The sequence below is a fragment of the Mchenga conophoros genome, linkage group LG6, assembly GCF_057382185.1.
Source record: "Mchenga conophoros isolate Kocher_MC1m ecotype Shallow Benthic linkage group LG6, M_conophoros_male_GT1.1, whole genome shotgun sequence".
In the NCBI taxonomy this organism is placed as follows: Eukaryota; Metazoa; Chordata; class Actinopteri; order Cichliformes; family Cichlidae; genus Mchenga; species Mchenga conophoros.
The window spans coordinates 35355645-35373480 of NC_140531.1; the positions used below are offsets into that span (position 1 = coordinate 35355645).

The 17836-nt window shown below is 42.1% G+C and overlaps 1 protein-coding gene across 1 annotated transcript in view; it reads left to right on the plus strand.

Moving 5' to 3' along the window:
* The window catches only part of xylt1 (xylosyltransferase I), an 81241-nt gene that overhangs the window by 35431 nt on the left and 27974 nt on the right, over positions 1–17836 (plus strand). The window contains exons 2-4 of the mRNA XM_085277744.1: positions 6668–7244; positions 12581–12753; positions 12853–13055. Coding sequence (XP_085133870.1) covers positions 6668–7244; positions 12581–12753; positions 12853–13055 — 953 coding nt within the window. The remainder of the gene's footprint in view (positions 1–6667; positions 7245–12580; positions 12754–12852; positions 13056–17836) is intronic.

The window sequence follows — 17836 nt, forward strand, 5'->3', positions numbered from 1 at the left end:
GTGTCCATTAAGTGACTCATTTACATTTTAAACATTTATCTGATGTTGTTATCCAGAGTGACTAATAGTAAATGCAAGAGATGAATTAGCTTAAATTCCTCGATTTCAAATGCCCAAAACAACAAGCAATAAGGATTTTAATGGTGCAGAGTGTAAGCCAGGAATACAAATCTATAGTAATACATGAAGTAAGAAACAGAGAACAGCAAATGATTTCCCGCATTGCAGGAGGAAGGTGATTAAACAGCAAGGTGGGTTTATTGAACATGGCTGAATATGGTGGATAAAGGCCAAAAACACCCAACTGACAAAGAGACAGGAGGGGGATTGGCCGTTAAACTTTTCTGTCATGTTTTATTGACACAACCTTTGTCTTGTCCTCTTCATTTTTAGATAATACTGTTAGATGACCGATAATTCAGCTCATATGTTTATCCACAACAAAATTGCAGAGTTGGTTGAGAATATCGACACTATCCTACGTTAGATAGAAAAAAAGACATCCTGCAGGTGATTAGTTTAGCTCTGCAGAGCTGTGCAGGTCTGGAAAGAGAAGACAGCATTTATTGAAGTATATTAAACAATATGTTTGACCTGCTTACAAATCTGGGACTTTAAGTATTTGCAGGTACCTTTGTTAACTTCCCACGCTGTGATTGGTCCCCCAGGATCACACTGTCATCACAGTGATCCTCTGTGAATTCCTGAGGTGTCTAAAAGATAGAATTCAGTGCAGACGACCTGAACTGGTGTTTTCAGTAATTGTAGACAAACCAAAGATTTTCAGACAAAGAACCTGGCAATGATTATGAATCATGGTGGTTTGCTATTGTTTTGCTTTTTCAGAAGCTTGCGGTCACTGTTCCAACAATGAATTCTGCGTCATATCAAAGACTGCTTAAAGATTATATGAAGCCATGTGTCCGAAGTCTGAAATGGAACCAGAAGAGGGCCTTTCACCGGAATAATGATCCGCACGCAAGCAAATCCACAAAGGAATGGCTCTAAAAGAAGATATGAAGGGTTATGGAATGGATTAGGCGAAGCCTGAGATTTGAATCCCATTAAAATGTTGTGGGAGATTTGAAATAGGCAGCACATGTAAGAAAAGCCACAAACATCTTGTAACTGGAGGAATTTAGCATGGAAGAGTGGTCGAACACTAAGCAGATGTCAGAGAACGGTGCACAGTTATGCGAAACACCTAAATGAAGTTATTACTGCTGAAAGAGTGGAAAAGAGCTATATATTGGGCTTATAAAAATCCACCGTGGAGTAATGGCATGATTTGATTCTTTATATATATAAAGCAATCAAAGGACACAGTTCTTTGAGTGGGCTGAGTATTGTGGATACACAAGAGGGGCTCTGTGGAAACTATTGTAAGGGATCATAATACAAGTACTGTTATGGAATGCAAACATATTGCGAAGTAAGCAAAAGTATTTTTTAATTCCACTGCGGCCTTAAAGAAACCCCCTGGAGAGTCCCCCAGAGTTAATACGTTTCTTTGTGTGTATCTTGATGGCGAGCTTCTCATGCAAAGCTTTCCTGTCCTAATTTTTTTTTTAGAAATAGAAACTTGTCTCTTCCTTCTGTCTGTGTTTTCGAGTGGAGAAGTCTGTGCTTTTTGTCTCCTTGCCTAGCTTAAATTCATGCATTCAAATATAGCCAGTAAAATCATATAATTATATTACAAACATGTCCATCAGGAAGGAGCAGGAAGTCTACTGCAGTGAGTTCACCTCTGCCCTCGTGTTCCGAATACCCACAAGGGTCAGCCTCCGGATCATTACATCTGGAAAATATTTAACATTTACTCAGCTGTTTTACATGTATTTCTGCTTTCTTTTCAACTAGAGCAAACTTCCTTCCCTTCTCTGAAAGCTCACATCATTTTTTTTAGATGTTTGTAACACATTTGCACTCACATACAAAGACACAGTCTGCTTCCGATACTTTTGCTCCAGGGACTTGTGCGCACGTCAAACCCGAACTATTCATTAGGAGCTGCTGCTAATCACGCGTAAACTTGTGACCAGCATCTTCCAGTTTTAGCCTCCGGGAAAGAAGAGTGTTGAAGGGGAAATAACAAAGAGAAAGGTACTGGACAGAATACACTGAACATCTTTTGGGATACAAACAAGTAAAACTGCCACATGAGATTTTTTTTTCTCAAGTAAAACATCAGAAAATATCTCTTTGTAAAATGTGACTGTTCTCATTGTGGGTTAAACTACATTTTAGACCCTTTGAAAGATTTCAGACACTTTGTTTTGAATTGAAGGCCAACCTTCTTTGCTACTTTATAAAGAAAAAGCTTCTTTTCTTACCCCCTCCACAGCTAATAAGCTATGATGAGTAAAATCTCTAAGAAGCATTTAGGTTGTCCCCACTCTACCCTGCGTGACTCTCCACGCTCTGTCCTGAGGTGCTTGAGCAGCTGTGAACTAAGTCTGTCAGTATATCAGTCTCCCGTGTCATGCCAGATGCCACATCTTGCTCAGAGTATTGCAGGGATTCAGTTCAGGTAATTAATCTGAGCTCGTTAACCACATGGAGGGCAGGTCGTAGCAGAAGTTGGCTTATAAGCTGTTTAGTTGACATAGCAGCCACTCACTCACGCATGGGCAGTACTGTACTTCTTAAAAACCTCAACTGCGTGTTTATGTACATTTTGCCCACAAAGCTGTCAACACACCAGCTTGTGTTGACAGAGCGCAGCTTCCTGGCACACACAGGAGCTTGTCTCAGCTCAGGCCCCATAGGAATGATGTCTTTTAAAAGAAGCGGGCTGGGAGGGTGGGGTGAAACTGATATGTGCTGCTACCTTGCTCTTCTTCACATCTACCGTGAGGCTGCAACAGCAAATGATGGCATTAGGGAGGTGGGGAGGGTGTGGAGCAGATGAACTGCTTTCCCTCCCAGAGCAAGTGATGATACGGCAGAGGGGAGGAGGACAGGGGAGAAGCTGGACAGGTGCTGAGAGAGAGATATGTGCTTTTTTTCTTCTGCTGCATGGGAGATTGCAGGGAATGGAGAGAAAATGAGAGAGAAAGAGAGCAAAAAAGGACAGGTGAAATATTTCCCCCTGTGGCAGAGGAAATGAGGGAAAGTGGAAAGGGCCAGCTCTGTATTGAGAAATGGACTAAGCCATCCCCAGAGGGGGTTCTGAAATTCCCAGCTCCACAAGGCTTTCTCTAAATGTACCCACTAGTGATAGATGATTTTTACGTTTACCCCCTCTGCTTTTGCCTCAGTCCTCAGCAGAGCTCAGGAAGCTCACTGTCTGCAAGTGTGTGTGTGTGTGTGTGTGTGTTCACGGGCCTGCGCAACCACCTCACTGCATGCCAGACAATCCTGGCTTCGCTTCCCCGACATTCCCAAGGAGCAGAAAACATATCCCCTGTAACAATCGATAGCTCCCCCCAGCTCCCCGCCCCATCTGCAGCCTAACGCAGCTCTGTCTCCAATGGCCGCCACCGCTATTAATTCTGTGCCCCTCCGCTTCCTGCTTAGTGCCTGGTCCCTGAGATTAAAGAGCAGCGCAGCTACTGGAGTCCTTTACTCACAGGAGGAGGGAGAGGGGGAGGGAGAAGGGAGCCCAGTGTAAAGATTGTTTTGCTAGCTTACAAACACCACTCATTTCTACTGGATCCGGTCTTTTATCAGTTCCCAGAGTCAGAACCAGACACGGAGAAGCTGCATTCAGCTTTTATGCTCCTTATATCTGGAACAAACTCCCAGAAAGCCTCAGATCAGCTGAAACACTCAGTTTATTTAAATCCAGGTTGAAGACTCACCTGTTCTCAGCTGCATTTGAATAAAGCACCAAATCCACACTTTAAGCTTAAATTTCAAAACTTACATTTAACTACTGATTTTATCTACTGTTCTGATTTTATCTGTTTTGATTTTATATACTGTTGTTTGTTTGTTTGTTTGTTTGTTAATTAGTTAGTTAGTTTATTTGCTTGTTTTAATCAATTTTAAATCATGCTTTTTATTTGTTCTTGTTTCTAATGTCTCTGTAAAGCACTTTGAATCACCTTGTTGTTGAATTGTGCTATACAAATAAACTTGCCTTGCCTTGCCTTAGACCACACGGGACCAACCGTGTGGGGCTCTTTGCAGTGTCAGTTAATTGCAGGAAATCTAAACCTGTGATCTTCTTCCCATCCCTTTAAGTGTGTGTGTGTGTGGGGGGGCAGTTATGGGAGGTAAAAGAGTTAATAGTTTAAATAGAGTAATCCTATGCTAAAAACTAATGCCACACATTTGCTCAAATGTGATGATTTGCTGTGTTTGTCTACATGTTTGCAAACTGAATATATTTGGCTTTTGGAGTGTGGATGCTTCCACACCTGACTCTTGCTGATTCGGCTGTTTGTCTTTATTATTCTCAATTCGAAAGAACTTTAAAGGTTGCTTCTTCTTTTTTTTTCTTGATGCTACAAGACAAAGCTCTGATTAAATAATGGAAGAAATCAATCAATGAATGCCAACTGTTGAGCTCGATTTGAAAAGTTCCCCCACACAATTATTAAATAGGAGTTTTCTTTGTGAAGCTTAGCACAGATTAGCTTTGATCAGTAACTTCCTGGATCCACTGAAACGGAAATCACCTAAGAAACAACAATTTTCATAATAGTAGTTTAAAAAAATCACGCAGCTAGTATTTGGACTAAATCAGATGATCAGCTGAAGTTTCTTACTTTGCCTCTGCTCACTCAAACGTTATTCCAATTTAACCGTGTCCCTCATCTTCTCATGTCTTTCACTGTAGGAGTCAGAGTGGGAGTATCCCTAGGGCAAACATATGCTGCCTCCACTTTGCTTGCACACTCAAGTCTACATTTCTTTTTTTTAATCACAAGAAGCTTGCCCAGTCTCCCATAATCATGAGTGCACACATACTCATTCTACCTCTGCAAACAGCCAGTGACTTGCACTGCATGGATTAGCCTTCTAAAGCATTCCCTTTGAAACTCTGCAAGTAAGGATTTCTTTTTAGGTGATCACTGGCCTAAGCAGCTGTTACACGCAGGATTAGCAGGTTCTGCCATTCAGACAAACATGTTCTGTTTAAACTGGCAGGGCGAAGGAGGTAGAGAAAGACAAGGAGGAGAGGAGAATGGGCGAGGTTACCGGAAGGAGCGGGGATGAAGTTGAGAATAATAACAGGGAAGCAAGAGAGTGGTAGTAAAGGAGGTGTGAGAGACGTGAAATGGGGAACAGATGATGAGAGAAGTGGACCGATATGTGGAGCAGAAGGGATGAGAGGTGAACGGAGCAGAGCAGAAGTGTGGAATCGGGATGTGTGAAGAGAAGTGTGAAGGGCAGGACAGGGGGAAGAGGCAAAGATTTCAGGAGAGGAGAGGCAGAAAGCTTCAATTCAGTGTTGTTAGAATCAAATCTCTGCCAAGGAAGAAGCTTAAAAGGAGCTGATGATAAGCACGTTGTCTTCGCCTTGTTTTCACCCAGGTTTTTGTTTTTTGTCTCACCTGTATAATATCAGCCCTCCTTCTGACTCTCTGAGTGTGAAAGTGTGTCATCCAGCCACCTCTGTAATTGCGCTTGTACAAGGTGTTTACAGAGAGAGAAGGTTGATGGGCTGATAACGGGCCTTGCTTTAGGGCCGGAAAGACATTTCCATGCCGAGCCGCCGGCTCACAATGGCTTCTCGCTTGCTTCTCTCACTTCACCTCCTTCTTTTCTGTCTCACATACATCTTATTGCGCCCACCCCACCCTCCACCTCCCCAGCAATCTTTTCTCTTTTCTGTGTCTGTAAATGGAGAAACACATCTGGGATCTCTGCTGTTCTGAGCTTTATATTTTCACGGCTGCTATTGTCATTTCTTTCCCCCTCGCTTTTTTCCCCCCTCTCTTGTGTGCCTAGCAAGGGGGATGACAGTGGCGTGGCAGGCAGGCAGCTTTCTTAGTTTTTCATTTGAAGCATCACAGCACATTTCACTGGAACGCGCCGGCTCTTCCCGGGAGAAGAACTCATGCCTGGTGTCAGCGCTCCTTCCTTGCACTCCCCACTATCAGTCATTACCCTTTTTCCTCTTTCTGCTGTGCCCCTCTTTTCGCTTTCAGGCTATTCTACTAGAAAGATACTGAAATTGTACGTTCAGACATGTGCAAACACTATTTGGTAAATGTAGACAAGTTCAGCTTTTCCAGTCAGATGCCACGACGCTACAATTTCTTGGGATTCTCATGTGGCTCCAGTGAAAAAACTGTACACATGTGCGCACACACATACACAAACTGACAGTCATATTTTGGCTCTTTATCCCTACTTGGTAATCTGTTTACGGAGTGCTGGGCCCATTTGAGGGAGAATTTAATTGAAACCGGGGCTAATCTGATGATGGCACAGAGCAGCAGCGCCCTCGGCCCTGCTTCACCTCCAGTTAGGTTTCACCTTGTAGCCCTCACACATAATACCTTGCTACTTCATTTCATGCCTCACGGTTCAATGCAGTGCTGCCCACTCTTACATGTCACATTGATTGTTAATCCAACACTTGATATGCGCTGTTTTCACTCAATTCTGATCTTGTTTTCCTTGTTTATGTCCCCCTTTTCTTCTTCTTATCCCCCCTCCCTCCTCCTTACCCGTTGCTTCCCTTGTCTTTCTCCTTCCTATCTATGTCCAGGATGGATATTACTCCCACCGCCCAAAAGAGAAAAGTAGAGTCGACAGCAACAATGAGAACTCTGTGCCCAAAGACTTTGAAAATATAGACAATAGTAACTTTGGTGCACGCTCACAGCCGCACCGACAGCCTGCAGGGGCCATCAGCAGTAAGCAGCAGCGGGAGCATCTGCAGGAGAAGGCCCACGCCCAGCAGCAGGCCTGGCGGGACAGCTCCCCCGGTCTGGGCCGCAGCTCAAATGAGGTTCTGCCATTAGGCCACCAGCCACTGGCAGTTGGCAACAACGCCTCTTATCCAGTTGGTGGAGGACCGCAGCAGCGCTACCATGCCTCGCAAGCGCAGCAGACCCAGTCACAGCACAGACATCAGCATCCCCACAGGAAGCAAGCAACTGCAGCAACTCTGGAGGTGACCTACGACCAGCCACCTAAGTGTGAGATCAGTGGAAAGGAAGCCATTTCAGCTCTGTCTCGAGCCAAAAGCAAGGAGTGTCGGCAGCAGATCGCTGAGGTGTACTGCAGACACAAGGAGGGGCAGTTAATGCCTGAGAAGGTCACTCGCTACTGCCCAATTGAGGGTAAGTTTTTCATTTTGATTGAAAGAACTGATTGTTTGATTTTAGTGAAAGGGGAGTCGTGCCAAGCTGGCACAGTCACAACTGTCAAACGTCCCCTTTTTCCACTATATCTGTTTGGAGCTCTTAAAAAGCTGCTTTCCAGATCTGAAATACTTCTTTTTTAACATTTCATTTTTATGACTAAATATACACTAATCATGACCTTGAAATAGGTACATATCAAGAAGTTATTGAGACTGTGACACTCAAAAATGTAACTAGTCTCTTTCAAGAGTTCTGTGTGGATTTGACTGACTGGCAGCATAAGCAAACAACCCCACAACACATATGTATTGTAATTGTTGCTAAACTCAAGCCCCCAGTCAATCCAACCAACTTAATATCAGTTATAAACACGAGGACAATAAAAGAAATCAGGAAATCTCAGATATAAAATAATCAGGGACATTTATCACTTTGTAGATAACCCAATTTATTGCAGTAAGTAGTCTGAATGAAAAAAATGGGTTTCCAGGATGTTCAACACCTCGCAGTTTAATTATTTACCTGGGATGTATACTTTTATATTAAAACTGCTTTAGGTTTAAGTAAACAAAAAAAAAATCTGATTTACTTTAAAGGATGAAGGACATTTATTCTCGCCATCATACTGTAAAATACACCAGAACCAATCAAATCAAACAGCTCTATGACATATAGAAATGTATTAGATGGTGAGTGGGAACTGCTCTTATTCTTTGAGTATTTCTAAATCTCAAATTTAAGGACTACTCAAATAAATTCAAAGTCAGATAAGTGATCGAGTTTGAGCTGATTTTAGGGCTGTTCGATATAACGATATATATCGGATGACGATATAAAAACGTCTATCGTTTCATTTTACGCTATCGTTTGTTTCGTGCTGTTGCAAAATAAACTGTTTACGGCAATATTTTTTCATCGTTTTGATGGTCACTGTAGTGGCTATATTCATTTCCTAAAGTTCTCTCCTTCTCTTATATTTAATATAACCACACTACAGACGGACAAGCGCCTGTTTTTATGTATTGTCGTTAGCAACAACGACGGTAAAACCATCACGTGTCCGCTTGTTTATTTTCCACGTAAGCCTTTCACAATAAAGCTCAAGATCCTGTTGAGACTTTTCAAAATAAACTGAATCACGTGAAAGAGCAGATTATTTACGGATGAGAATGAAAAAAGAGCCGTCAGGTGCTAAAAAATAGACCTTAGAGTCAAACGTTAGAACAGGCTTTTCCCCGCAGCACGCCGTGTAATAAATACTCACAAAGAAAACGGCGGCCGTTACAACTTATGTCTAGAAATGTGTAGTTTAATGCATTGGTAAAACACTCGACTCCAGATACACTATGCCCAGCTGGAAACACTTCACATACCTGAGATTCACAGAATTTACAGAAAATGTTACATTTTTGTGATTTATATCGTTATCGGACGATAGATGTTTTATATCGGGATATGAGATTTTGGTCATATCGCACAGCCCTAGCTGATTTGTCTAGCAAACAGACTTTACTTTTTTATTATTTTAAAATATACCAACAAAGCTTGGTATAAAGGGTGTAGTCTGACAGACATGGATGGTCAAACAGTTCCTGCTCTTGTAATTGCAATTTCTCATCAAAAGCAAGAGCTGTCCTTTTTGCTGATGTCTGTGTAATTGGTGAAGTAAATTTGTTGGAGGAAATTGAGATGCTGCCTGTATTTGATTCAAATTGGTTTTCCATTTTCATTTGTTTTTTCAAGCTGGCCACAAAACATAGGTTCCCCTTGGTTTTGCACACACACACAGACACACACACAATTTTTCCTAAGAGTTTATAGACATCTGCAGTCTGGTTGTAGATTCTGTAAACAAAATCTGTTGCGGCTGCAGCCTTCAGTGAGCACCACGCATCAGCGGCCATGTTTAAGTGAACATCACATACACACCATCACATGTGCCCGCATGGGAGTGGACTGAATACAGCATGGACAGCAGGGGAGGAGGAGAAAGCTATTCAATACCTTGTCTGTCAGGCACCTTCCCAGCCCTTGTTCATGTTTTATAACTTGAAGAGGCACGTATCTAACTGTAGCTACTTTTGTGCATGTCCCGTCCCAGGAGCAGGAGAATGTGCCTCCGCCTGAGCTTGTGTCATCGCACACAGCAGCTCACCATCTCACTCAAACTGATAGTTTGAGCAAAAGAGACATAGATATTGAAAAGGGCTTTCCCCTGGTGGCAGGGCTGTGACAATACGACGACAAAATTAAATCACTTTTCTTTCTCTCTGTCTGCCAGCCTGCTGCCTGCCAATGTGTTATTCACAATTCGAGTCCTAATCTCGTTAGCCCAAAATTGTCCAATTTGATTTAATGTGCATTCTGTCCTTGAGGCCTTTGCTAAATTAGCAATTGTGTCAGTTCTTTATTTGCATCATTGAATACAGGAGGAATGTGTTCACTCTCTTAGCTTCCCGTGTGTAAACTTTTTCTAATAATGATGTTACCTGGCTACATTGCTCCAGCAGGGAAAGCAACTGGCAGCTGATGCATCATAACAATCGAGTGATATCATAATGGCTTTGTAGTGAGAACGATTCCATACTTAAACATGCTATAATGAATGTTTTTGAAGGGAAAGCTCTGTAATGTGAATGAGCTCCAAATGAATCCTGTAAGTGCCAGAGCTGCACTGTGTGTAACAGAACCTTTATGTGTGTTTGTGTGCGTGTGTACATATTAATTTGGAGAGGATTTGTCAGAATTTGAATATAAATTAGTTATTTTTAAAAATAACCTGAGTAAACATATCAAACGTGGTCCAGTTCCCGAGGGAAAAGGGAAAATACTTAATGTATTTATATAAATAAAATCCGTCAGTGTGGTTTATATCCACAAACCTTGCTTTGTGGCTTGTTTCAAGCAGCTGGCACTATCCCTGAGACATTTTTAAATGCAATTTGGTACAATCCCTTTGGGATATAGCTCGGCTCTTGTTATAAGTCCTCATATGAGCAGTTAAGAAGGGGTGGGTAAGAACTCCAAAGTTATACGAGATGATGGAGGAAGAGAGTGGGGTGATAGCAGATGAGGGAAGGGCAGTTTAAAAGATTGATGGTGAAGGAAAAGATGATGAAGAGTGATGAGTTGAAGAGGAGGCCTTCTGTTTTCTTCTTTTTTTTTTCTTCCTTTCTTTACAGCGAGCGCTGTGGTGGCTGCAGGTACATAGTGTGATTTTTAAAAACTCGACACGTGAAGCTCTTCTGCGGATAAGCACACGTTTGACAAGTCTGACAGCAAAATTTAAGCACACACACACACACACACACACACACAGCCATGCTCATTAGTTCAGCTAGCTAGCATGGCACACACTCTCAAAGTGCTTTGTGAAGCGACTGGCCAATTATCCGTGTGCAAAGCAAACCAGTGAACCTTCTTAGCTGGCCACCAATTACTGTTCAATCTGATACGGCCCACAGCAGATTTTCCCCTGAGCAGTCACTCACACACACACACACACACACACACACACACACACACAAACGCACGCACGCACGGAGACAGAGAGAAACAGCAGCAAGAAAGATGTGTGAGTGAATGACAGGAGCCATGGCCAATTGGAGCTAAGGGAGCATATCATTACCTTGACCCTTGTTGTCAACCCTTAAACACAGCCATATTGGACACCTGGCCTTAAATTTGAATGAATAAGATTAGCTGGAAAAGAGGGACTTCTTAACCCTGTTTCTAAAGAGTATACATGTCAGACACAGTAATTAAAGGACCTCATAGCCAGATGCAGGCAGGAGCCAGGATGGGCTTTTTCTTTTTCTTTTTTTTAGGAAAACCTTACCCCAGGGGAAAGAACAACCCCCAGTATTCCCTCAGCTTCCTCTGCTTCTATAGCAAATACAGGCTCTTGGGAACTGAAGTCCCAAATTATAGTCATTAATCTCCTTAAGACACGTTCTGTGAACAAACATGTCTCGAAAGCTGCGTGTATGCATTTGCTGTAATAACTGAAGATTCAAAACAAACAATGTGTGTAAATGTTGGGGGGCTTGACAGTGTAGAACAGCTGGAAGGAAGGTTTTTTTTTTTAAAAAAGATAATTTTTTAAAGTGTTTTTTTTTAGTGGTTAAAGGCAGTAAGAAACCACACAGTGGAGCTATGTGAGGTTAACAACGACTTTCCAGAGATTGCTGGAATTGTTCTGTTTGAAAGTGGCCTGGCTGGCCACAAGCAGGGCTGTGTTTGTTTGCACGCTTATTGTTGTCATTTGTGCAAAATCCCATTCATCTTTTGGGAGTTTCGCTTTAGAGGAATGGTGGCATATTGTCAAACGATGCTCCACCCTGAAAACCCGAAAATCCCAGTGGATTCGCTCGTAGGATTCCTGTCAAGGGGAGGATAGTCGTTAGAGTGGTTATTGTCTGGCTGAAAACTGTCATAGTTCCAATTTAATTACATAATAAATGGATGAATGGCTTTGTGGTCCTTTTGTTGTGTGGCTGAATTAGCTTTCTAACATTTCTGTTCTTTTTTCACTCACTTGTCAGTACCACAGATCTGACCTAGCTTTCTTGTAGATGTGCATATTTTGACTCTAATCCTAACCTAGTGGTATCAAAATGTGTGATTTTAGCCCTGTGATCATTTTTCCTGGCAATCAAAAACTTTTTATTTTCAAAAACTAACTAAATAAATGCCTTTTGTTCTACATTTAAAGGTTAGAGTTAGGTGAAGTGTTATTGCTCATGTCTAATAAGAACACAAACCTCAGAGGGTTATGGCTAAAACTGTCTAAAATATGCATATGTACAAGAAAGCTATAACTCGGTCAGTGTTTTCTTCTTACTCTTACTGTATATCTTCATATTTACAAGAAAAAACAGTCTTTCTCTATCAGGAAAACCGTTACTCAGTGAGCATTCACTTGTGACATAGCCGTTTAATTATTTTGAATATGCTAATCATTACAGAAACTTGTACTCGCTGTGTTGCTTAGCAACCTTGTTATATAGCTATTTCCTTGAATTGTTTAATAAGAGAATGACATTTAATTATCATTACTATTTATAATCATTATGCTTTGCATTTCTTCATCCTCTGAAGATACGTACAGGTGCTCCCCATCGTGTACTGACTGATACACTGTTTGCACGGCCTCTCACAGCTTCCATGAAATAACAGATTTGATTTAGTAATTAAACATGTAAACAACCCACGAATATATCACTGATGAAGGATCCATGCAGTCTTGTGTGAATTAAAAGTGCAACAGATTTATAGGAACGTGAAGACATGGTGTCTTTTTACATGCATAGGTAAAGCCAACGTGAATATCCAGTGGGATGAGGACTCGGCTGAGAGCTTTCCATCAAAACCAGTGAGAATAGCGTTCGTACTGGTGGTTCATGGACGAGCCTCTCGCCAATTCCAACGTCTCTTCAAAGCCATCTACCACGCCTCTCACTACTACTACATCCATGTCGACCAGGTAAGGCGCAGATGGCCATTTTCTTTCATTTCCAATAAGTGAAGCTTCTAAAATGTATGTGTACCGTTAGTCCATGTTTGATCAATCTCTTTGTTTCAGCGCTCTAACTACCTGCACAGGCAGGTACAGGCCTTGGCTACCCAGTATCCCAATGTGAGGGTGACTCCATGGCGCATGGCCACCATCTGGGGTGGAGCCAGTTTGCTGACCATGTATCTTCGCAGTATGGCTGACCTGCTGGCCATGAGAGACTGGAGCTGGGATTTCTTTATCAATCTCAGTGCTGCCGACTACCCCATAAGGTAACAGCAGAGGACCTAATAATTAAGGCACCTCAATAAAGAAAGATGTGAGATGTTTGAAGGAAAAGTAGTTACTCCTAGTGACTCCGTAAAGAATTGTCCTGCAAGGAAAACTGCAAAAGGTGCAAGCATCCACTGAAGGTCAGAAATCTGTGCGCTTGGTTTTCTCTTTAGGAAGCCATGCACCACAGTAGTAGTTCACAGCCAATATGGAAGAAATTCAATACACAGTAGTCTGAGCTCTTGTGGTTAACTGTGAGCTTTAAATACAGAGTCACTCCAAAGCAAACAAATCAATGGAGCCGAACCTCTACTTTCTCCGACAGCATTCATTCACACCTTCCACATCTTCCAAGTGCCTGCTTCAGCGGTGAACTGATTGCAGTTTAATTGCCAAGGGTCAGTGCCTAGTGACTCTCCAGGCCTGTTGTGCACTGTATAGTCTAAAAGTCATCTTTTTACTCAAAAACCTCCCACTTAAGAAGCTGCAAAATGTAAATAAAAGCTACAAAGTCTCTGTGAACTAGAAGTGAAGTCAGGGAAGTAGCCTACTGGAAGAGAAATTTCATGACTTTTAAGTTTTTTTTAATGTGAGTTTATAGTCCTTCTGGGAGTTGAGGGTCTGCTGGGTTTTTGATGTAGCTCTGCAGCAGCCAATTAAAATCCTCCTATTAAGGAGCGAGTTATCTTTTCTGCACAGCCAGATGTCCACCAGTTGAATTTAGACAAGCTGTAATGGCCAGTGGGTGAAAGGAAGCTGGGTGTGATGTCTCTACAGCTGGAGCCAAGACGCTGAAACAAATGTGGATTTTGTTCATGGGTGGGTTCAGTCTTGTTGAGTTAGTCAGTTTCACCATATCGATGAATGCTGCTGACATGCTGTCCATGTGCGTTTGCCTTTTCGTGCGCGTCTATGTTTCTGCACCACTTTGTGCAAGCCTGACTTTCTGTCTTGCCGTCTGGATAGTTCGGTGTGTCTCAGCACCTGCCTGTACGCAGTTGTGTGTGTTAGGCTCTCTGTGTGTCTGTCAATGCATGAGTAAAGGTATTTGCGAGTGTGCGTGCTGTTTTCTTCCCATCTTTTGTCTCCTCATTTGCATTAGGGTGATGTTGTTGAGAAAAGGGCTGACGTTGGAGGTTTTAAGCCCCATCTGTTGGGAGACGAAACGATTGATGGAGCGAAAGAAGGAGCCGAGAGGCAGAAATTGCAGGGAGTGGCAGAGGAACAAGAATAAGTTAGAGAAAGGAAACAAGACGAAACGGCATGATTTGGATCCATGCGATATAAAATTATGTAAACTGAGTTGTATCTTTGCTTAGTAAGTGCATTTGTAACCACAGCTTGGATTTGACTAAGTCTATGCAGTGCCCATCTACAGAGTTAAACTTGCAAATATAAACCTTTAAGTGGCACGGCTGGGTCCCAGTCAGAGAGTGAGTGCTGCTCAAGTGTCTTCAAGCAACAAAGTGAAGCCCATTCAGCTGGGTTTTTTTTTTTCTTTTTTTATGACCAGACAATCCCTTCTCATTTCTTTAGGAAGGAGATCCGGAAAAGAGAGCCGCTCTTCCTTAGGAATAAACACATCAGCATTACATTATCATTATGGACTTAGGTTACTAGCTAGGGCTGCCACAAACGATTATTTTGATAGTCGACTAGTCACCGATTATTTATGCGATTAGTCGACTAATCAGATCATCATCCACTGGACGTAAAACTACAGCTTATTGCACCAGCAGCATCTGCTCTTATATAACTATCATTAGCTTACAGCTTTAAGCTTTTAAGGTGCTAACTAAAAATAAAGACAAGATGATAGTTTATTCAATTTTAATGAAATTTGCAGATTGTTTTGGTAAAGTTTAATAAACTCCTTTCTATCTAAAATATAACAGGACACCGGAGTATATTCTCCAGCATCTCACACTTCTGATAATCAGCTGTCTGCTTGACGTTTATTCAGCTGTGTAAAAACTATAACTTTAATCTCAGCCAAACCGATTTACTCAGGAACAAATAAAATACTAAAAAAAAAAAAAAGCCAAACAACAACATTTTTAATTTATCTAAGTGACTCGTATATATTTAACCTGAGTCGCGAAAGACGGCAGTGGGTTTGAAAACAATTTGCCGGGAGTCCGGTGTTCTCACGGCGCTAGTGACCTAGCCCCCGGCTAGCTATCGAGCTAGTGGGTAACAGACGTCTCCGAAAACGTCGGAGCGCTTTTGAAAATATGTGGTGTCCTGATAAACTGAGCCGATATTTGAGGTTTACACAGCTACATTCTCGCCTGAAAATATGTTAAACGTTTATTTTGTGACCCAGAAAGAATAATAAGAGTAATATTAAAACTAACTAGCTACCGCCATTGTTGGAAACTAAGCTGGGCCGCGCTATGAATTCTGGGACACAGCTGCTTCTTCTTCTTCGGGGTTTAACGGCAGCTGGCATCCTTGTACATGCAGTGCTGCCATCTTCTGTTTCAGTCCGTTATTACACTCTTAAATCCTGCTATTATTCCTGCGTCTTTTGCGATCTTACAAAGCTTCAAACGACACGTCGACTATTAAATCAGTCGTCGACGATTTTGATAGTCGACGTAATCGTGACTAGTCGACAAATCGTGGCAGCCCTATTACTAGCGCAGAAAAACATGTTGGAATAAGCAGATGTCTCCCTCCTGTGCAATGGCAAACCAATACAGCCACATGAGTTAATTCATCACAACCCATAACCCATTACACAAATTGATCCTATTAAATGTATCCAAGGAAAACTCAACCATCTGCTCTAAAATTTCCTTAAGATGCAAAAACTTTGGTCACACATTTTTTTCCCATATTGATCGCACTGTGTTTTTGCAGGCAGGAATGTCAGGGGCTCCCCTGCCCTGTGCTGCTCTGACTATAGCTGTTGTTATCAGTGGGACTGGAGACAAGCATTATTTCCCCTCTAATTCCCTCATAATGTCTGTCCTGCCGCATGGATGGCTCTCAAAGGCAATCCCACAGCCCCTCACACCAGCAGAGGGTCTGTGTGTCCAGGGGGAGATATACCATGTGGATGTGTGTTTGTGTTTGCCTATGTGTGTCTGTCTGTCTGTGTGTGTGTGTGCATGTCCAGAGAGGCCAGAGGATGAGTTACACGCTTGCTTTGTCAGAGAATACAGTCCCCTTTCCCAGCTTTTATCTACACACTCTCCCTGCTTTTTACCTCTTTTCTTTAAAGCCTCTTTCATAGACTTTACAGCAGCTTTTAAGAAGACTGAGCTTTGTGAGGCAATGACTGGCTGCAGGCATCATATCTTCTAATCTCTTTCGCTTTGTCATCCGCGGCTGAAAAAAAAGTGCAGCATCTCATACTTTACCTTTGCTCATTAGGTGATAGGTGTCATTTCCTGCTGCGAGAAGAAAATAGAACATTAGCCCATTTACAACAACACCAACCCTTTCAAGATCCTGCTGAAAACATCTAGTTCTTTTATTTGCTGAAGTTTTGTAAACTTCTACAGGCCAGATCCACGTATGAAGGATCCATGCAGTCTTGTGTGAATTAAATGCAACAGACTTACAGGAATTTATCTGTTAACATGCAGAGTAAAAAGACACTCTGCGTGCATTCAAACTGTTTCAGCTGTTGCATTCAGCCATCCCCTCTTGAGCTGCATATTAAAAATGTTGGATTTAAAACAACACATAATAAATATAACAGTATGATCACAGCTGTCATACAGTGGCATAATAATTAAGTTTAATTGGCCCTTTTATTTAAAAGGTGCATATTTTTTCAGTGACAGGTGGGGTTAAAACTAACAGCGCTCTGTGTGTGTGTGTGTGTGTGTGTGTGTGTGTGTGTGTGTGTGTGTGCAGAGCAGCCACAGGGCCGAAAGTAAGCAAATTAGACCCAGTGGACAGGGTGACCACTCAGGTGGCAAATCTGGAGGTTGACATGAATTCCCTGTGTAGTGTGCATGTCTACAAGCATTTGTTCGTCTGTGAATTTGCATTGCATTGTCACTTGTAGTCACAGTAGCAGATACACAACGCGTAAGCATTTGTTTGTGTGTGTGTGCGGAGTTGAGACGGCGAGGACTGCATGCGTCTGTACAGCACATCATCAGTTAGGGTTTATGGCTCAGGACCTCCTGAGATAAGCCCCCCAGGCTGTGAAATTGCTCCTTGAAGAGAAAATGACATTAATATGCGCTTGTCCCTCCCCTCACTGATCCTTGAGCCTCGCTGATCTTTTAGAAAGGCAAGCCAAGCCATCATGAAAGGCTCCACCGCAGATGAAATGTTAGAACCACTGACTGGGGCATAGCCTGTGGAGCAAAGCTTTTAGCCTGTCTGGCCTGTATATGAGGAACTAGACTGCTCTACAATGTAAGAGCAGCATGAAGTCATTCATCAAAATCATGGATAGCACAATCTTTTGTATAATCCTAAATAGCTTTAACAGCTTGAAGGAACTCAGAGACTGATCCTGGGAGCAGCTGAGGCCTTTTCTTCTAATTGATTGATATGTGACTTTAAGCCCTCAACTATTTCCTCATTACAGTAAAATTCCCCTCCGCTTGAAAATGTGTTTTCATTGTTGTTACATCACTTAAATGTTCGAGCACCATTGTGCTGAACTGGACACAGGAATGCTGTCTAACATGAATCTTCTGAAGGGTAAAGTTTGCAGTTACAAATACTTTGCGATGTGAAAACTCTGACTCTCCAGTGAAAATAACAATGCCTAATAAGTTGCATATTGCATATTTTGCGATTTTATGTG